This window comes from Poecile atricapillus, chromosome 6, assembly GCF_030490865.1.
Source record: "Poecile atricapillus isolate bPoeAtr1 chromosome 6, bPoeAtr1.hap1, whole genome shotgun sequence".
Lineage (NCBI taxonomy): Eukaryota > Metazoa > Chordata > Aves > Passeriformes > Paridae > Poecile > Poecile atricapillus.
The window spans coordinates 33,772,359-33,794,937 of NC_081254.1; the positions used below are offsets into that span (position 1 = coordinate 33,772,359).

At 42.6% G+C, this 22,579-nt stretch overlaps 1 protein-coding gene across 6 annotated transcripts in view; it reads right to left on the reverse strand.

The window, feature by feature from the left end:
* Positions 1–22,579, reverse strand: part of FGFR2 (fibroblast growth factor receptor 2) — an 80,783-nt gene that overhangs the window by 38,045 nt on the left and 20,159 nt on the right. For 4 of the 6 annotated variants that reach the window (XM_058841542.1, XM_058841541.1, XM_058841538.1 and 1 more), the window contains 3 exons: positions 22,034–22,108; positions 14,932–15,101; positions 8,543–8,666 (listed from right to left, as the gene is read on the reverse strand). In XM_058841542.1, coding sequence (XP_058697525.1) covers positions 8,543–8,666; positions 14,932–15,101; positions 22,034–22,108 — 369 coding nt within the window. The remainder of the gene's footprint in view (positions 1–8,542; positions 8,667–14,931; positions 15,102–22,033; positions 22,109–22,579) is intronic. The other 2 variants (XM_058841543.1, XM_058841539.1) reach the window with 1 other exon arrangement.

A 22,579-nucleotide genomic window follows, 5' to 3' on the forward strand; every position in this document is an offset into this window, starting at 1 on the left:
AGACAATGCTGGGTCCAGCAGCACTGGAATGGGCTCTCCAGTAGGCTCTGCCAAAGGTTTACTGCATGCCTGGCAAACAGCATCCCTCCCACAGGGATGATGTCCTCTCCCAGCTGCAGTGGCTTTAACTCCCCAGTGCACCCAGTGATGCCATAAAGAACATGGGGGGAGTTATTATTTCTGCTGGTATTGTGGCCCAACTACATATTTCTCACCCGCCAAATTTCCTTTCCTGAAAACAGCTCTGCTTTACGTTTTTTTTTTTACTTTAAAGTAAAATGGAAAAGATTATGTAAAGCTTTAAAAGCACTCCTTACATTTCTACACTTCTCCCCCCTTTTCTTACACAGCACACTTGCTCTATTGAGAAATGCAGGTGTGAAATTATTGGAAGCACTGTGGAATTCACCCTTCCCCAGCTCCCTGCCAGACACAGCCAACCAGCAGCTGACTGACCATACCGACTGTGCAGGTCTAAGGGCAAAAAGAAGCTCCAGCAGCCAGAATTTCAGTGCTGGACAGTCCAGGCTCAGCCTCATGACGTGTCTGTGAGCCCTCACTCTGCCCTTTGGGCTTCCCTTCCCTGGTGATGAAGTTTGGAGACATCCCTCCAGCAGCACCACATTCCCTTCTGCAACACACAATCCACTCTTCTGAAAGCTGGACCAGATGCTGAAGAAGGCTGCTCATGGGAAGGCCCTGATCATACATATTTGTCATTGTATTTCCAGTAATTTGGGTAAATCCAAGTAAATATCAAGATGAGACAGTGTTCACAGGCTGGCCAGGCTTGGACACTAACTTGCTTGCTCCAGAACTACAAAGTTGATTTATTAACTTTCTACAGCTCTTGTCCTGGTTCTGGCTGGGGTAGGTAATTTTCTTCCCAGCACTGGTACAGTGCCCTGTCTGGACTAAGGATGAGAATAATGTTGAGAACACACTGATGGGTTGGGTCACACTCAGGGACCTGTCAGCTCCTCGTGCTGCCCTGCCAGGGGGATACTGGGGGCACAAGGAGCTGGGGGGAGACACAGCCAGGACAGCTGACCCCAGATGACCAAAAAGATACTCCAGACCAAATACTCAGTGTGTAAATTGTGCTGGCCAGGAGCCACTCAGGAGCTGGCTGCACACTGGTCAGTCAGTGGTGAGCAAGTGTTTTTCATTTGCATCACTTGACTTTCTTATTTTTCTCTCTTTTCCTTATTTTCTTTTTCATTATTACCATTATATTTAAATTACTAAACTCCTCCTTCCTCAACCCATAAATTATCTCAATCCTCAATTCTGCCCTTCTGATTCTCTCCCCCACCCCACAGCAAGGGCTAAGCAAGAGTTGTGTGGGTTGGGAATAACCCAACCAGCTTGGTTGCCTGTTGGGAATAATCCACAACATTCCTGCACCCCCTTTTTCCTGCCTTTTCCCAGGAAGCAGATGGGAGCACCACCAACAGCCTCTGGCTGAGCAGCAGGTGCCAGAGCTGCTTTCTGAGAAAATGTCACTGAAAAGCAGTTGGGGCAATAAAACCCATTTTCTGGAATATTCACTGAAATGTAGGTGTGCTCACAAACACCCTAGGTGCACAAATATCAAAGGAAACCAACTGCTGCCATAAAATGATGTTCAATAATGCACATAATCCAATTGAATAGCAGAAACAGTGCTGCAGGTATAAACACTAATGAATGCATGGAGATTCACTTATAAATGCAGAGCACACAAAACAACTGATGCTTTGATAACCTTATTTCTGATGGTGATTAAAAGCCCCCTAAAAATATATGTAATTTTAGACTTTTATCAGCATCTTGTAAAAATGATAAATTACTTTATTCCACCTAATACACTGTCATGTTGGGTTCTTCCCTTTGCTAAAGTTCTGACAGTATCAGTGTTTTACCTTCATGAAAAGCCAAAAATTTCAACATATTCATGCTACCTTTCAAAGAGCAATCTGAAAAAAAATTAATATTATAACTTGAAATACAAATTATATTAATATTATATATATAAAATAATATGAAATACTAACTTCAGTATCTTAAATTTACAGAGCAGTTCAATATTCAAGTGTTTACCAAACTCTGATTTTTTGATGTGCCTTTTTTATGTTTAAATGGAACAACAGCTGTGGAAGCTGCACCACGGGAACAGTAGCAATCCAAAGATGACATAATGGCTTAAAATCCTCAAAAGCTGTAAATCACAGCCACCTCTGGATGTCAGGTCACCCAGTGCTCTGCAGAGCAGAGAGAGGAGACCAACACTAAGGTTCTAAGTGCAACCTTTTTCTTTATTAAACACAGAATTTTACATTTTACTGATTTTCTACTGATTTTCTACTTCCATGCTTTTCTACTGCCGGACTCCTCACCCTCCTACCTTTCACACCCCTTATTTTTTCCTTTTTTTTTTTTCCTGGATTGCAAACCTTGTGTTTGTCTTTAATATGTCATCATCCAACCCGTCTCACAGTTCATTTACAACTTTTCTATATTTATAATATTTTTTTTTAGGTTGGGGTTTGGGATTTTTTTTTTGTATTTTTAAGACATAGCTTTAGCAGTTTACTGCCAATTATGCTGCCATTTTTTCACTAATAAAGCTGTGAGAAAAGCCTGGATCAGGTCAGAAAGCCCCTCTTATTAGGCACAGGTATGGCTTTTGACACATGCCAATAGCCATTAACAAGGCAACAGGCTTTTGTTTGCATCTTCAGACATCTCCTGCAAATTCCTTCTTGCACTTCCACAAGTAGGATAGAGCGCAAATTAGAAGGCATGATTAAAAATTATAATAACAGAACTGAAACAATATCCTGTTCATCACTCATCAAAAGAAAGAGAAATAACTGCCTTGGGGCTATAATAAGACAGAAAGTGGGACAGGGAGACCAGTCCTCCCCAGCAGACTCTGCAGGAAGCATTCCAAACATGACAAATTCACTGTTCACCCAGCAGATGAAGTAATGACACCAGTATTTGTCCATAAAATGTAATTTAGCCAGGCTACTCCAATGAAATCAGAAGCTTTAATGCTATAAAAACTACAGGGTTGGAATATTTTTACCTTATTAAGGAAGGGGGCGGGGGGGAACCCATAAGCTTTCGTTTTCCTTGAGCTGAAGCATCACAGTGTGGGCTTTGTTTTCAGGAGCAAACCACACAGCCCCCAGCACTAAACAATTTGCGTAATTCCTCCTGCGATGCGCACACCCTGCCAAAAGCCCGGTGCCAGGTGTAAAGTCCACACTCTGGGCTTATCAGCACATTAAATAAAAGCATCTTCCCTCTCAGCCTCAGCAGATACCTGAGGGCAGGCATCAGCCTGGATTCCTTCGTGCTTTCTGGCCCTGCCTCATCTTGTCCCGCGCCGCCAGCGAGCGCCGGGGTGAAGACATCAAGCCAAAGCTTGTCCTCGTAAAGAGCCAGTCAACAACTACAAGAACATCTGCCAGAAACTCAAGTTTAGGCTTGGTTGCAATACCTGCCCTTAACTCCTGCCAGACATTACTGATGCAACACCCAAGGCATGTTATTGAGTTGGTGTCAGCTCCTTTGTCGTACGTAACCCGAGTCCTAAAAACAATTCTTTGGAAATTAAGGGAAGAACTGTACTTGAGTCCCACTAATTCTGAATTTTATTTCAATAAGTCTCAGCAGAAAGCAAACAATCCGTATGTTTTGATGAATTTGGGAATGACAAAATGGAAAAGGGTCTTTAAAAAACAAAAAATAAAATATGTGCTCATGCCATGTTCACAGCTAGAGACTGCGAGAGCACATAAAAGTCCAAAAATAAAACTTGACTAGAAACAAAAGCAGAAGTTTTTCCTTCTGTCTAAATGAAGGGAAACATAAACAGTGAAGTACCAACAGCAAAATGTCGATTCCATTTTCAAAAGATTTTTAACAGTGTGCTGCAAAAAGCAAGAATAAAATGTATCCTATAGCACTCTAAAACCACCAAGAGTTCAGAATAAAAGTGTTTTTCTGCCATCAGTAAAATCACTCATACATGAGATTTCTGAGGCACAAGCTTTAAACTGAGAGTCATTTAAAATGCTTTCTGGATGAGAAGTTACTCTCACACTGGTTTTATATGAAAATATGAATTACTGTTAAGGGACAGCTGCGTGGTGCTCTGCCACCCCTGGAGCTCACTCCTCAGCACAGAGAGCCAAAGGCAAGGCTATCAGGCAAATTAGGAACTGCTCAAAGTACTGCTAACCTGGCTGCCAAAGGGCTGCTTCTGAAAAAAATCTGTATTTGCAACATATTTGTTTTAATAGCAAACAGCAGGGTCGTCATATATTCTTTGTGGAGGTGTTGTGCTTTAGCAGCTGCTTATAAATCCCAGTAAATGAGGTAATGGGGCAAACTTCACCTGAAATCAAACCATCTTTTGTCTCCCTGGATGACAACATTAAATAGGACAGAAACTGCTACCTGGACCAGGACTGCTCAAGGAGTAACCTTCTTTCCTTCTGCCGTTAAAACCCAAATTCAATTAGTTCCTCCACACTCAAGCAGAACTGCTGCTGCTGAAATTGTACTCCAGCAATAATTGCCATCCAAGAGTGATCTAATTATATACAAGTCTCAGTGGCTGCATTCCCACGTTGCTTCCTGCAACCCGGATTCACTACAATACAACTCATAAGCGAAATCCACATCGTTTTCATTCCTTCTCCCTTAAGATTGCACGGTTTTATACATGTGTAATGAGAATGGAGTTAGTCTATTAGTAAGCTTACCATAAAAACTCAAGTTTCTACCTGCTGTTAAATACAAAAGAGGAGAAAAGGCACTTCAGCTGCATGTAAAAAACCAGCTGATGGGCTAAACTGTACAAGGGAAAGAACATTCTTTTAATTAAGGTACTGGATTAGGATTCAAAGACCAGCTTTGCTTCTTGGCTCTGTCACCAGCTTCCTGTGTGACCCAGGGCAAGAAATTTCATCACTCCACAGTTCGGGTTTTCATCTCTAAAATGGACAGTGACATTTCCCTCTCCTGGCCTTGCTGTATTTCTGTTGTAAGCAATTACTGTGTGCTGGCATGTTGCCCTGGACAATAAGTATCCAATATTAATTGAAGCCTCTGGGTACTACTCTAATAAAAAGCTAAAATTGACTCGTCTCCCTTTCACAGCATCCTGGTGGAGTTTTCTGTCACCACCATTTGCCACTACTGCAGCCTAAGACATCTGAGCAAAGCCCTGCTTCAATCCCCACTTGGAAATGGAGAAGGAAGGAAAAAGCCATTGACTGGGATATCCCAAACATTCAAAGAATAACTTTGTCCAGCACAGAACATCCTGGCCAACTTGAATGGGCCATTCCCTGCTAACACAGTCACTGTGCACAAGAATCCTGAGCAATAGAGAGGCTGCCAATGACTTGCTGCTTCTTTTTTCTTCCATATTTTCTACTCCCACTGTAAAAAAAAAAACCTCAGTGCAAGGGTTTTGCCAGGTCTGTAAATCTGAACAAGACCATCTGAGCTGACTCTTAAGAGTTCTTGCAAGTAATTACAAGGTAAAAATGAGAATACTTCACACCTACATTCTGACTGGAAACCTCTCAGCCCTGCTGGCTCCAGGCTTTTAATTGTCAAAAGAGCTCAAGGTTTGGAAAGTTATTGGCATATTCCTAACTAGCATTGTGTCACTATTTGGCACGATTTTTGCTGGGATACCTCCCAACTCTGTGACATAATCAGAGGGTTCTCTACATTACACCATATAGTCAGATGCTCATGTTAGTGTAATATGTAACCATGTTTAATACCATTTGCTATTACTTACACTTAATCAGCTCTGGAACCAGTTAAACCATATAGGAAAAGTAATTTCAGAGGCTTTCAACTGACAGTTTTCTACACAGAACATGACCTAAAATTATGACCTGAAGTTTGTAAGATGCGGTCTATGTATGAAATTGCCTCTAAACAAACATTCATAACTCCCCACAGCCCTGTGGGAACTGAAAATTCATATGAAAACCAAAAAAAGGGCATAAAGTTAAGTCTGTAGAACTGTCTCAACTAGAAAAACTGTCAGAGTTTCCCCTTCTGGCCAGCCTTAATTTACTGCTTCAGCAATTTTATGCTCCACAATTACTGCAAGCCTCCAGCCACACAGGAATGGCTGAGCACTCCAACATCAACCTCCCTTTAGGTGAAAATCCCAATCTCTTGAGAGATTCACACTCAAAATCAACCAAAGGTGCACATTCCCATGCACAGGTTTTCAAACAGACTCACAGTTATACCCTCAAACTCATCAAATGAAATGAAAAAAAAAAAGAGTGGTAAAATTACTAAGTATGCAGGACTCCAAAACACAGGTTGTGACTTGCAAAAGTAATATTTGGACTTCTGGTTTCATTTCTTACAGGACACAAGCAGGGTCCTCTGGGTGCCATCAGCTGGGTACCCAGCACCCCAAACCTCTCATCACTTTTGAAAACCTCATTATTTACTTTTCTGCCTCTCTATAGGAAAGGACTAGACATTTAAATAAATGACATAATCCTTACTACCATTCCATTCATTCATGCAGGTCACTATAATTTACTGCCAGGAAAAATAAACTTCTGCAAATATTCCTCAATGCAAGACATTCAAAAGGCTCAAAGCAGGAGAGGAGGTGAGAGGGCTTCTGACAAATATTTGCTCAAGTGACCGCATCATCCACGAACACATTTGCTAGGAAAAAAAAAAATGGGTGAAGAAATTTATGGTCAACATGAAACACGCCAGGCTGGGACAGGAAAACGAAGAGGGGGTAGAGAAGGGGAATTTTTAACCGGTTTCATTTCAGCAAGGAAAGGTTGTGAGTCAGGCCTAGAGCCTGGCAAGCCCCTGCAGGAGCCCTGGGTGAGGTGGCCAGCAGAGAACCACAGCATGAAGAACACAGCTCACTACAACCACCAACAACCATCCCCAGCTGCTGCTGCTCCCTCCATAAACTTTGTTTAAACAAGTATTCGAACAAAAACGGCTTTGCCAGCCACCCAGCTCACCTCAACCACACCCAGAGCTCACTCTCTGACAAAATATTGCCAAGGCTGGGAAAATCCTCGCTGCTTTCAGTGTTGATGCCCAAACTCAAGTACAGGTGAGCTGCGTGGTTCATGGGCTCTGAAGGCTTAAAAGCAGGAGGGCTGGTGGTGGGGCTTTAGTCTGGTGGCATCCTCATCACAAAGGGATCTCTCTCCTCCTCTGCTCCACAAAGTCTAGCTCTCCTTGGCATTTTCACAGGGAATGTCTTCCTTCTGTGCCACCCAAAAGCTGGCACTTGTTTTCTCTTGGATCTGGGTGTTTCCGCAGATTTAGGTGGTCTCAGACAAAACAAGGCACTACTTTTAGAGACCATCCAAAACAGTGCAAGGGATATGTTTTTACTCATGGAAAACCAATCAAGAACCAGGGAAATTAATGTTTTTGTTGCCATTTAAGTCATATAAGCCCACACTTACAGTCAGATATTCCACAAAGAATCGATGGGGTTGGGCTGTCTGTCAAAAATAGCATGCAATAATCAAATTAATTTTTGCTTTCAATAGGGATTGATCAAAAGTTCTATTCACAGAGCCTGTAAAGCCCATTCAAGACATACTTCAGAAACCAAGGCTCAGATCCCTAAAGGTCCTATAAGAAAAGCCACACTGGTTATTTTGGACAGCAATGCCTTCAGAGTCAATAAAATTGCTCATACCCATCCAGGCTAATCAGCAGGACTTGAGGTAAACAGAAATTGTTCCTGAGATTTCAAGTTCTAATTTAGCTAACCAATTAAATAAATATCTGTAAGCCATATTAAAGCCAACGGGATTTAGGTATTAATAAGGTAACATTATTAAGCCTGTGTTTAATAGTCTTGTGTAATCACAGCTTTGCTACTACTTAAAAATTCACACAGCTGTTTAGAATTTGTCCTCAGGTAAAACACTTCTTCAGAATTTTTATCACCTGTGTTTTGGGGACTGCTCAGAGCCCACCCAACAGGCTCCAGTCAGATCTCTGTTAGAGTGCTGTGAGTGCAAACTGCCTTTCCTGGAGCTCCAGATCTGCCCTAGCTGCAAAGTCAGTATCTGGCTTTTCATTAAAAAAAACATAAAAATATTCAGCTATAATAACAGGACTCTAAAGGATTGTTTGACAGTTTTCATAACTGCAGTTATTAAGATCTATGTTAGTACAATTGTACAAGTAATAATTAAATTGTAATACTAATGATTAAAATTGCACCAGCATTTATTATTTGGTCGTCATGGTATACTTGTGGGTGGATATTACACATGGATATTACACATCTTGCCAAGGCAGGGGTAGATTAATCCTACAGACACGAGTGAGACAGACGAACACATAAAAGTTATGAAGCAATCAGCCATGCAGTGAAATCTTATCTTTAGAGTACCGGGAAATCATCTCCAAAATAAACGCGGAATGTATCGGCTCGGTTCTAAACGCTTTAATAGAGAAAGTCATTAGTGAAAACCACTGTCCTGCCCATGGCAGCTTCACTTACCAACCACATCGAGGTGGTAGGTGTGGTTGATGGAGCCGTACTGGTTCTCCACGATGCACGTGTAGTTCCCCTTGTCCGACGGCACCACGCTCTCCATGATGAGGCTCCAGTGCTGGTTACGGACCTGGGGGATGGAACCAGAGAGGTTGGGATCTTCTCAAGCAGAGTTTTACCCTCTCCCTTTCCAAAAGAACTGTTCCCTGAACGATTAACCTTGTGTAATTCACAGCTGAAAGCCTCTTCTGTGCTCGTTTGATAGCTCTGGACACTGAAATGATTTGTGCTTGGTCCAGGGCAGTGAAAGCTTTCACACCTTCTGCTGTAAATTTACCTGCTCCAAGCACTGTGGGTGCCAGTGCACACTCAGTCTGACCAGGATGGCACCAGTTAGCAGTAGTTGTCTTACTGGACTTTACTTTCCAATCCACTCTAAAGTGAATGCACACCCTCAGGATACTCCCCCTCTGTCTCCAAACAGCCACCTGCTAATAACTACCCATCAGCAATACAGGATGGATATGATCCCCTAACATCTAAGTCTCCATCCTTCCTTAAAATGAATTAATAAATATAAAATTAAATATAAAAGATATAAAAATATTTTATATATTTATTTATTTAAATATATATACATAAAGTAAAATAAACTATATTTTATCATTATAAAATAAATATTCTATATTTTAAATAAATATAAATAATTTATTTCTCTATGATTTATAATTATAAATAAATAATATATTATTATAATTTCTATATAATATATATTTATATTATAAAACATAAATAAAAATTACACAGCTCATGTTCTAGAGAAACTGAGGGGTGATGTTTGGGATTCCTCCCCCAGACCTGCTGCTCTGGGGTACCACAAGAAAGAAATGAATCCTAGAATCATGCTGCCTCATGAAAAATGCCTGAAAAAAGGCCTCATGGAAACAGAGTGTAAGGATATACATACACTTGTCTCACAGAATCCCTCTCAGACAGAATGTATTCAAGGTACTGATTCTGTTCCCATTTGAACTCCAAAGGAGGGCTGGCACTGCTCTCACAGAAAATAGGATCCAGCCCAGTACTGGAAGGATACAGAGCCATCCAGTACATACATATATTTCCTGTATCAGAAATTGGCTCCCAAAATGACCTTCTGCTGGCTATGGACTAACTCCTTGTTTTAGCATTACATTTTTGACAAAGTGCTCAGAAAGCTTAACATTCTCTGTAGCTGCAAGGTACAATTCTTCAACTGCAAAGTACATATTTCAGCAAATGGAATAGAACACAGTCTGGTACAGTCATTTTAATCAGCCAAATGGAAAGCAGTAACTCAGTGCTGTGCACCAGAAAAATTTATGGACCATTCAGTGACACTTCCAGTAACCATACATTCTTAAAACATCATTACAACTATAGTTATGAAATCCTGCATCGTGCCTGACTATTTTGTAGTTCCTTATCCAGCAAGAAAAGCTGCACAGGGCCACATCCCAATGCCAAGAGCACTTGCTGGAGGTAAAAATGTCCTTGGTTCAAAGCTTGGAAGAGAAGTTCTCTCTATAGGCAGCTCCTGGCTTTCCTAGTTCCCCCAGCTAGTAATTATCTCAATAGCTGGATATGTGTATTATTGCCCAGTTGTGGACTAATAATATTAGTTAATGACTGGCCATGTGGGCTTTGAAAAGCAAAGTGTGGGCAAGACTCCAGCAGCAGGAGAAGATGCTAAATTAACGTCAGAGAAATGTGTGAAATAGCCTCAAAATCTGCAGCCCAAACTTGGGGCTTCTCTCCTCAGCCCCTCGTGTTGATGGTCAAACAATTATACTGATTTCATCAAAATCAATATAATTGATTTTTCTTCACACTGTGAAGAGCTAAGGAATAAGTTTATAGAACTAGAAAGAGTTTATCAGTGTTATTTCAACATCTCTTTCTTCTGCTAAACAACTCTGAAAGTCAAAGTCTGGGTCAGGAAGAACTGCTGCCATAAAATGTTGGTAAACTACAAATGCAACAGCTACACATTTTGAGTATTTTACTTCTTTGTGATTTATTTTGAAGGACACTTGGTCAAAGTGACCTGAACTTTCTGCCATTACAAGTCAAAACACTCTTCTCGGAATCAGAGCAAGAGTTTTTAACCAATCTGACCGTAAAAACAGGAAGAGCAGATCGTAGTTCCACAAAAGTTAAAACAAAAATTGTAAACAAGCTTCAGGTAATTAATTTGACAGGAAAACACAAGAAATTGTTTATTTTCAATAAGAAAACATAACTAACTTAGAGCCGCAAGTAGATATAATAGATCAAAAAGTATTTGTGCAATTTCCCTTCTTGTAACTGCATGGACAGAGATAATATCTTTATAACAAAACAACAGCTTAAGCCACTTTGATTTAAGCTAAACAACTGTTGTAGAGGTCCAAAGCAGTTATGACACATTGTCAGACAAATGGATTTATGTCAGGGATCTGGATCCAACGAGATTGTTGTCTCCAGTGCTTTGTGGCTACAAGTGCAGCATTGCAAAGACCAGGAAAAACCCCCTTTGCTGGGAATGAGCAGCCTCTTCTCTCACTGAACATTTCCAAACTCAACATTTCATTCCCAGACATGCAACAGTCCAGCCACATCCCTGCACCCACACAGCTTGAAACACAGGCTTTGGTAATGTGGCCTTTTTAAATGAAATGCCCTTAGTCCAGCTTTTTTTCCTGACCCATTATGGACTCTTCCAGCAAATCACTGACAGCTTCTCTGGGGGGGAAATCTTCTCCATCAAGCTTTTAACCACTCTTCCAAGCAATCTCTCCAAAAGATTCAATTTTAAAACTGAATTATCAGTATCAAATGCATACAAACTGCACCCTTAAGTTATAGCTTGGAGGTGGGAAACAAACTGGAATCAAAATGCCAAGACATATTGGTCAGGGAACTGGGAAAGGGCAAGGAATTTTTCATAGAAACTTTTTGCTTTTGGAGTATCCTGTAAAGAGTAGTGGACAGTTCTGTTCAGTCTTAAAATGTGTGTCTTCACTGAAGAGACAACATCATGGAAAGTTGTCACTCAGCTAAAAATGGATCCATTTTAAACTAAATTCAAAGGAAAGAAGGATTAGAAACCAAAGTACAATTCTCCACAGAATTGTCCAGACATTTTTGCAGCACAGTTTCAGCACATTTCAGACAGCAGTACAGTGCTGCTCAGATAAAGAGAACAAATACAGAACACCCCTGGCAAAGGCCAGAGGCTTGTGCAGTTGCTCCTATAATCAGAAATTTTCAAAAATCAGGTAAATACTCTGTATTTACCTGGCTGAATTTAAATGTGTTTAAGACAACTGCAGTGATGAAGCTTATCCAAATGCATAGGTGAAAACACACACACGTGTTAATGCTTAAACAGTAACAGCTGATAGAAGTGCATTTGCTTTCTGGGTGGTGTACAGGAAAGAAAAGGCTCCTGTGGTCTCAGAGAGGATTTAGATTATCAACTCAAAGAAAACATAAAATGCCTCTAAAGACACAAACAAGAGTTATCATCACTTCAAAAAATCTGAGTAAAAAGGATTTAGATATTCAACAACTGGTCCTGTTCTCTTTATTTTAAGGAGGTTGGGTATATCTTGAAAGATCATAAAAGGATCAGTTTTGAAACTCACCACCCAGAATTAGTCACAGTGCAGGAATTCCACCCTGGAAGCTATCTTGGCCAGCACATACACCCTCCTGCTAGCCTGCCTGAGTGCAAATTGACTCAAGACATTCCCCAGTGAGGGACAAAGTGCTACAGGCCACTATCTGATTTAGATAAAAACAATACACCAAGGCATTTCTCAGCTCTTAGCAGGAAAGAGGTGGCTGAAGGATTACTGGGAAGCTTCAGGTTTTCTTTCCCTTCCCTTTGTCCCTAAAGGCTTCAGGGGATGATTGTCTCTTCTGTCAGATATGGCCAGGTTTGGTTCCAGCTATTCTATCCCAAAGTATTGTGAATATCTCCAGGGAGAATGCCTTGCAGAGAGCAACACCCAGACTCAAGACAAGCTGATGTGCAAGATTTATCACGAGCTGCTGTGATGCCTGGTTGAGCACAGGCCAGCACTGAGAGACTCAGGCCCTCCTGAGGATTCCTTCATTTAAAGTTCATTGCAATAGTGGTGTCGAGAAAATGCAATTCTCTCCCTGTTCTAGGATAATTTTGCATGAGCTCACAGAGACTTCATCCTGCCCCTCTAACAGGCTGAGGAGACAGGTTCCCAAAGCTGGGAGTCCTCACTATTTAACACCCATTCACTGGGAACAAGCTTCTACCTTCAAAGATGATTGTTCAAAATGACACAAAATAGAATATACATGGATTTGGTAGATTTGACAATGGTAAGTAAACTGTACAACAAAATTTAAAATTTAACCTATTTCTGAGCAACAAGAAACTCTGAAATCCTCAGCTGTGTCCCCTCTTTTTTTTTTTTCCTTTGGACTAAAGAGATATAAGAAGTTAAGATTTAGAATTAGACTTCATGTATCCAGCTGGCTTTAAGAACAGGCATTTGTGGCTCCTTCCCAGACTACATGCATACCTAGGGAATTGCATACATTTAATACACATGACCAAAAGTTTAATTTGTGCCACTTAATGGGCACAGCTCTAAATGATCTCACCCAGCTCCCTAACACAGACCTGCACACCAGCTGATTTACCCCACCAAGGATCCCCCTCCAAAGCAGACACCAGGTATCTCCATCCTGCCTCTCTAGACACACATTTTCCTTCATGGCCTTCAAAAGTGATATCTTCATTTCCCCTTCATCAGATGCAAAGCGTTCAAAATAACAGCCTGGTAACTACCAGAATAGTTACTATTATTTTCCAAGACAGGATTAGTTTGGTTGAGGGGTTTTTTTTTCCCTTAATTGGCACTTTTTTGGTTTTTTAAAAAAGCACTGAGAAGGGCAAAAACCACTGAATTGGAGCCAATTCGTTAACAGTCCACAGCCTTATGAAAGGCAGAAGGTGTTGCCAGGTGTACACTCATAAGCAACAGAAATTTATGGTGTAAGCAAACATAGATGGAAAAGTCTACTTAGATAATTAGTGCTCATGTGGGGAGGCTTTCTGGGCTCTGCTCTCTGCTAACACAAATGTTGGAAAAATTGACACTTTCTGCAGTAAACCCAGCTAGAGAGGAAAGGAGGCTGAGGCTTGTCCTCCTCTGCACTGGAAAACAGATTTTTTTGCACCGAGCAGAACCTGAATCGACAGCTGACAAAGCAATGGCCCAAGCAAGGCAGCCCCCCAAAAACACCACAACCATGGGGGCAAGGCAGGGGTGCGGGACTGGGGGGCAGCCTCAGGACTCAGAACTGAGCTCTGCCTAGCAAAGACAGCTAACCTGTGTCTAACCACCATGGCAAACTGCTCAGAGCAGCTCAGCACAAGCTCCAGGCTGGGGATTCCAGCCCTGACACAAGGTGACTGCCTCAGAAACTTCTCCTCTTCGGAGAGGAGCCGGGGGCGTGAGGAAATCGCTGAGAGACGACCCACACAAGAGGTGAAAGGAAGTCAGAAATGGCAATGCTTGAACAGCAATTTGCCATCCAAGTCACGCATTCCCAGTTCCTCGGAGGAGGGGGATCAGATGACCGATTCCTGACTTCTGACCTGACCTAGGCAGATACCGGGAGGTTAAAGGTCCGTGCACCAACACACAGAGCGAGCTGGCCTCCCTAAAACTCTCTCTTAATCAGTAACCACCAACTCAGAGCAAGACATCTAATCTGAAGCTACTTAAAATTCAAACAAACCCTTCCAAGTAATTGCTGCTACTTTCCCTCAAATTCTTCTTCCCATTTCAGTTTCACAGGCCATAAACTCTATAGAAAATAATAACTTTTGACTTCCAGGGCTTCCTTTATTAAACTGCCTTGCACTCACCAAAGCGGATGGTCATGTTTTTAGCAATGCAGCCAAAAATGAATAGAGCAAAACAGTCTTAATCTGCTTTGCTAAGTCAGTCTTTGGTTTTCCAAATACGCCTCTATAAATAATCCTTAGCTGTACAGCTAGGCTAGAAGCTTAGCTTGAATTTCAGAAAAAAAAAAATAAAATATAGAATTAGAGCTCAGTAACCGCCAAAGAAACCACCCACCCTTCCCCAGAAGAAAACAACCGCCTCTTTTTGCTTCCACGTTTGATCCAAGGCCATTAAAAGATTTTCTGTTGACTTCAGCAAGTTTCTGGTGGGTTTTTGGTTTTGGTTTCTTTGAGGGGGAGGAGGGTTGGCTTTGGGCTGTTTGTTTTGGGTTTTTGTTTGGAGTTTTTTTTGGGGTTTTTCTTTTACAGCTTTGGTCAAGAAGAGAAATTACAAAATGCCATGGTGAGCCCTCACCTTGTACCCGCCGATGCGATGCTCCTGCTTAAACTCCTTCCCGTTTTTCAGCCACCGCATGGTCGGCGTTGGGTTCCCCATGGCCGGGCAGCGGAACTTGACGGTGTTGGCGGCCGGCACGGCGTGGAGCCTCTTCTCCATTTTGTCCGTGTGTGTCCAGTAAGGCGCCCCTGTTCCAAAGGAACACATCCAGAAACATCAGCACCTGGAAACTGAGCTCCCTCTGCAGCCCCTCGCAGCGGCGCAAAGAGCCGCACGATCGCGATTTAAGCGCGGTTTAAAGAGCGCGCGACTGCAGATCATACGCTGCAAGCGCCAGCCAGGGTTTTGCAAACAGCTCGGTCTGCTGCTCTGGGTATTTAATTTGAGACAAAATTCCAATAATTAACCACAGACAACCTTTGTTTTGCGTATGTCAATAAGACACGGGGTTTTCATCAGGCCCTTTTGACCTCGAGCTGAGTTACTGTGGTGGTTTAAACTCAGAATTTTTGTGAAGCCAGACAGACCAAGACAGAAGATGCTTGGAAACATCAGCCTTTCCCTTTCCCCTTCTGTGAGAAAGGGGATAAAAGCACCCATCTGTCTGACAGCACACTAAAGCCCACTGTGAGCGATGCCAAGGTGAACTGCGCTGCTACTGCCACAGGAAATGTATTTACAGATGGAACATACTTCTGAAATCTTAACCCCAGCAGAGGAAAGCAAATGAGTAAATGTGGATCAGCAAAAAACATCGATCATTTTGGAGGGCTTTCCCACACCAATGAGCCTCTTGAAGCCCGAAGGGTCAGGGACATCCAAAAACATGGCATAAAATGAGAGTGCCTCTCTCTCAACCCACATTTTCTGAGGTGATCACTTTTCCCAGACCCTGACATGGCACTCCTGGCTCTCACTCACTCCTTGCCGCGTCCTGGCCCAGCCTGTGCCCACATGAACGTCATTAGAAGCACATTTGTCATGTACCAGTAGAGGAAACACAGCAGAACAAAATTTACAACTACCCATATGTTTTTACCCTCACAGAGTTAAACTTGGATACACAGACCCAAAGACAAAGTTATCCTGTGCTCTGGATCCTTGCACCACTTCATCTACATTTCTCAACATCTTTATGGCATTGCTTCAGTCATCTCACTATAACAGTTTTTTTTTAAAAAGTTAAAGATTCAAGATCTGTTTAATAGTAGGAAACATTAATTTCTTTTACAATGGAGTTTTCCTGAAGCAAATCAGATTAGCGTGGAATTTTTAGGACTAGAGGGGTCCAGAAAAATAACTCCATTTCTCTGAGCCCTGTTTCATTTCCTTCATTAGCAGGCCAACACTCCACTATAAATAAACTCTTCCGTTCCTCAAATATTTATAGCAGTTCTTACAATCAGTGCAAGCTCACAAATCCTGCTACCCCCCTCTCTAAATAAAAATACAGCTGGACAGAAAATACAGGAATAAATCCTTTAACAAAGTCTCTCTCAGTATAAAGAAAACATTCTAAAAGCAAGTCCTATAATGATGCTATGAACGATAAGTGTTTGGGTTTGGTGGGGTTTTTTTTTGCCCGAAGTGGCAATTAGTGTTAAAATTAATGAAGTAGAAAAGCAAAGCAAATTTGTGCATGTAATCAAAATAGAAAATCAAGTAACTATTGAAAATTTAACTGCAACACTAAGAAATTGTTACGCAGACTAAAGTGAATTAGGGATGCAAGGGAAATCGCTGTTAACATTATTTGCTAAAAGCAGGATCACATTAAAGCAACAGAAGACTTTAAACAAAGCCAAGCAGAGGAATTAACTGCTACACGCAAAGGCCAAATTACATTACAAGTACACCAGGCAAAGGCAGAATTACATGCTGGTACTGAGGGATTAAAAAGCTGTTTTCCCTGGACTGCTAAAAAGTCTTCCACAAGGCAACCACTGCTGGCCCCTACTCGCAGCTCCCACGAAGTCAAAGCAAACTGGGGCAGGTCAAAGACAACCAGCCACCCAAACCAATTGTCTCAGCACCCCAGTCAGGGCAGGGTGCTCACTTTATCCTCCAAATGGGTACTGCCAACCCAGCAACTCTGCAGCCAGCACGGTCACCTCTCATCACATCCACACGTGAACCTTTCTCACATGTAGGGAGCACAGAGAGCTCACGTACAGCCGCTGGCAAGCACAGCCTCTGAGCCACGAGCTCCACAGCTCAGCCCTGGCAAAGCTGCCCTGCAGCCCAGGGGCTGGAAGGGCCAAGCTCTGGGAAGCTCCCATCAGGCTGCAGATTGGGACCAGGGCACTGGAGTCGGTCAGGATGCAGCCATCAGCAGCTCCCCAAACAAAGCCAGGTTTGTGCTGTGTTATAGAGCATCCCATCCTCTGGTTTTCACGAAAGTAAGTATCCTTCCCATCAATAATCTGCTCCTGGAGAAGCTCCAATGCAACAAATGCACAGAGGGAAATCTCTGACAGAGATGGGTGCAGAAAAGAGGCCAAGGAGATGCAGACAGGAATGAAGAGAAGCATCTCAGTTCTGTCCCACAGAAGGGGAAAAGGAATTACCCAAAATGGGAGAAAGGTCTGTTTGGAAAGCTTCCCCTCACACAACCCTCAGCATAACCTGAAATGCTCCTAAATGACAGGTCAGCTCAGAGAAAAACATGCAGACATCACATATGGAAAACACCATCTGAAAATGCTTCAAGACATTCTACACTGTTCATTGTTGGCAGCTCCTCAGCATGTTCAAGGAAAAGAGAAAAAGGCAGCAACATCCACAGACCATCACACTTGCCCTCAAATTGTGCTTTCATCCAGTGATTGATCTGATTAGCACACACCATTCTTCTTTATAGATTAAATCATCATCTTTTAGTGCTGAAAATCAAAACCTTTTAGTGCTTCTATTTGTCTTGAGAGGAAAACCACTGAGCTTCACTAAAACCCATAATGAACATAGTTAATGAGTAGGTACCACCAGGTGCTGACTGCTCCCAGGGGCTGTGTCCATCACATCCCATCACTGCTACCAGGACAGGTGGAAATAGGTGGCACCACTGCTAAAAGTTCACAGTAACCACAGGGCAGACTCCAGCATGAAGCAGTAAGGAGCAGCAGGGGAACGGGTGGGAATTCCTGATTGCTTTTAGAGTTCTCATTAGTGAAGAAAATATCCTGCTGACCCAACTGCACAGACATTACATCTAATCAGCCAAATCTCCTGCATGTGAAATTGAAATTAGGAAGCCCAGGGGACCACTTCACTTCAGGACTCTTCAGTTTTTATTTGGACTTCTCTAATACAAAGAAATACAAAAGCAGTCAACTCCAAGCCTGCCTGACAAGCACCTCAAGCAGGCAATAGAGCACCATAAGTGACCACATCAAACCCCTCCAAGGATTTCAGTACTATTGTATTTGACCTTTAATTAAAAAACACTTCTAGGCAACATCCAATTTTTGCTGCTCCCCTGAGTGGGTTTCCACTCTACAGGATTTGATGAATTTGAACCTTGCTTCATCCTTTCTGAAACTCTTCAAGGCATGAAAGGAACAGCATGTGGATTACATTTAGATACTTTTTGTTCTTGGTGCCAATTTACCATTGCTTGGCCCAGAAGAAATTGTTTAAAGGGCGATAAGAAAAAAAAAGTCATAAAGCTGCAAGTTGCCTGACCAGAATTCAAGGCAGAGCAGCAGCATCTTCAGTGCTACCCACAGGTCTACAGAATAAATTTGCTGGTGGACTTGATTGCAACCACCACAACTGCTGCTGCCTTGCCAGCATCAGGTCATGATTATAGAAATCCCTCAAATTAGGGCTAACTCTCAAAATCACAGCGAGGACAAGGCAGTACGTGTCAGCAATGTCTTTTCCACTGCTGCCAGAACGATGCTCAGCACTTAAGTTTGTAAAAGCAAGTCCTTGGAGATGACCCTCCAAGAACCAAGCTATGGCCCATCTTTAGGGTGACAAAGGGGAAAACTCAAGTTGCCAACAAAGCCATTTTGTAGAGAAAAGGGACTGTTTTGCAGTGGAACCAATCCTGCACCTTCCCCATGAGCACTAATCCATTCAACAAAAGCTGGAAGTAATAAAAAGCCATTCAGGATGCAGTCTGGAACAAATCTACCACAGTGTTTTTTCAGGCAGTTTAAGTATCTGTCAAGCTAAAGGGACAGCAAAGGCAGAGTGAAATCTCCTCTGCAAGCCTCTTACCAAAAAATACACCCAGGGCCAGTGGGGAAATGCACGTGGGTACACACCAGTGCCCTGCTCTCCCAAGGAGGAGCTGCTCCTCACATCTACAGTCACCTACAGCCTCCACTGACTTCAAGAGCAATTGTGTTTTCTGGGCAGCCTCGAAAATTACACTAGATTCCCTCAACAGCCTCTCCACCTGCATTTGGAAGTATTTGGCCTCTGAAATATGTATTTGTAAGAGAGGCAAAGAAAATAAAACAGATTAAAAGAATACTTAGCAGTGTAAATAAAACAGCTCTAAAAGGTTTGGTTTAGTTTTAAGTATGCAGGAATGAGAATGCCAAGGTTCAGCTTCCTGTTGAAGGCACTACAGCCATTTCCTGCCTCATCTCATCATAATTAACATGCCAAGACAGCTGGACTTTATCAGAATTGTTTCATCAAAAAGCAACAACCTTTGAAGACTATGGTCTTTTGTTTCCATCAGTAAAGGCATAACCAGGCCAATTGCCATTGCTTATCCTTAATGATCACAGCTGTAATTTGTATGTAAATTATCAGTTAAATCATTTGAGATCTGCAAAGCTCAAACCATGATTGAGGAAACACTTTAAAGACTTCTGTAAAAGACCCAGCAGCCAGGAACTCTAGTGAGGTCATGGACTTCCCCAGGCTCAACATGCCATGGGCAGGGAAGGTAAAGGGCATTTGGCCATTGTGCACCACAGCACACACAGACACAGCTCCCGGCTCACTCTCCCACCTGCCTTGTAACCCAGCATCTCCAGTTGGATGTGGCCTCTTGGGTGCCACAGAAAATCTGAAAGAAGGCTTACAAGGCACTAGACACACCACACCAAGTCCCACCCCTGACTTTCACACATATCTCATCTTGCCAAATCACAACCCTATTTCAGCAGCCTTGTATTAATCCAAGGGAGTTACTGTGATGCAGCTTTTCACTGAACACAGAATATTTGGAGGGACAGGGTGCCGTGACCCTTCAGTCATTGTCCTGCTTCCAGCCCAGACCCCAGGAGGCCGTGCTGCTCCCTCAGCAGACAGTGGGCACCTTTTAAAGAGCAATCCAACCAGGAGTTGCTTGTGGAACATTGCTCAGGCTCAAATCTGTCCTCTGGCAGTTTCCTCCCTTCCATCTCCACGGCCGCGCTTTCCCCGCCATCCGCGATGTTTAAACGTTCGCGCTTGAGAAGCATCTTTCACTCAGAGCAGGGAAAGTGTGCCTGGCCCCTGCTGCAGCACACACCCCTGTCCCAGCAGATGAACACTGTCAAGGGCCTTTCACCAGCTCCCCAATCAAGATTGATTAACAGTAGCTTAAAATGATAGCTCGTTTTACAAGAAGGTCATTAGCGCAACCACTGGGCACCGCTCCCTGTCGCTGGAAGGGCAGGACTCCTTCTGAGGCCATTACAGAGCACAGCTGCCTTGAGAGCAAGTCCTTTACTCATTCCAAAAGCCTTTTATGCTCACAATGGATCACCAAAGCCACACTGCAGACCAGAAGCACAACTGCCACCAAAAATATCGCAAGACATTTTCTGACCAACGCCGGTAAAGCTTTAAGGAACGGCAAACATCGGAAATGTTTCCTAAAAGGAATTTCTAACCATGGTTCCATTCCAGGGCAGCGCTATCACTGCCTGGATGGGTGGGTTTTGCCTAGACAACCTCTTTTAAAAGCAGCATCCCTTTTCCAAGCTCTCCAATTCTCTTTGCCACTGCATTCCTCTGTCAGGGCAGCCTCCAGCTGCCTGATCTCAGCCCCTTCCAGAGGCACCTGTGCATCAGCCCAGGGTTAATCACACTAACAGATGGCAGAGGCCAAACAGGCAGCTAGGAACTTATATCACTTTAAATAGCATCTAATGTTTCACAGCTTCAGGCCAGGGGCAGCCGCACACAAAAGGCACTGAGCAGGGGAGCCGCGATGAGGCTCGTGCTTTACCACCTGAACAAGTGCTCCGAGCTGCAGAGCAGCTGCCAGCTCCTGACCAGGCTGAGCAGCAAATGCACCCCCTGCACTCCCTGCCCGCTGTGGGTGCTGCTCACCAACACCTCCCACAAAGGATTTCTGTGCTCTCCGCGTTATTGACTTCACCAGGCACCAGCGACACCAAACCACCAGCACCGAGGGGGTTTTGCAACACTGCACAGGGACATAAGGAGCCAATATGAATTTTACACTTCTTTTTTCCTCTTAGAGAGTGCTCTATTTAGAGCTTATTAATAGCTTTACGAATTCTCTAAAGGGGATGAAGTTTAACGCATTCAGATGGGTTTAAGACTCTTTTAGCCCATTTTCATCACGCATAAGTAACATAAAATGTGGGTTTAGCACTGAATTGCTTTCTTTGCAACAAACCTTAAGGTCCTTTGCAGACAAAAGGAGCTCATTGTCTCCAAATTCATTCTCCCTGAGGAGATTTCTGCTGAGATTAGGGATTGAAGGACTTTCCTCATTACAACTTTTTTTTTTTTTTTTTTTTAATTTTCATACTACCTTTTAACAAAATAAGCTGGATCTTTGTTTCTTGTGTTGAATTTCTGCTCAGGTTCAGGAAAAGTTAGTTCATCTGTGAGAGGCTAAACCAGACAAAGACTGAACTTCGATTCAGGAAGAAAGGAAACTGCAGAAGTGCCAGGAAGAAGGGGAAAAAAGAAAGTACAGACCAGAAAAGCACGTTCAAAAGAATATTAGTTTATTTTTTTTTTTCTTTTCCAAGTTATGAGCCACATGAAACAGAAAACAGAGGAGGACAAAGAGACCACTATTTGACAGTACATGCAGTTAACAATCAAGAAGCTCTGAAGACAGGAGTGCAAAAGAGGGGACATAATTTTCCACGTGGATCTTGCTAGTGACTTCTGGCAGTTCGCTGTTACTTACTCATCTGGTTGCTGTCATTCACAAAGTCCTCGGACCCATCATTGTCATCTTCATCATCCCCAGAGGAAAGAGCATCTGCACATTAAAAACAACCAAGTCTTTAAACCAGCCTATTTTTATTTTTTTTTTACAGATAAATAAATAGATAAACTACATCTTAGATTGTATAACAAGAAGAACAAGTGTTTAGGTTAGTTGTGCAGAAGCTAGAGAAAAAGAAAATCCAGCCAAAAAATGTGCTATTTCCATGTAAAATTGCAACAAAGCCAGCTAATAGTCCTGAAGTGCTACAAAGTTTCCCGAGGGAGTTTGCTAAAAATTGCAAAAATCTCTTTCCACTTAATATTTTAACTCCTGCTACAGAAATGCAGCTGAACAGAACTGAGCATCTCCAAAACAATTTATGTCTAAACTTGAAGGATGTAGAACACACATTTTCCTCTTCTGATGCAGGGGGAAAAAACCTGTATTCATTCTACTGGCTTTATCATCATCACAGCAACTCTAATCCTGCCAGAGTGGCATAAAACAGAGAACTCTACAGCA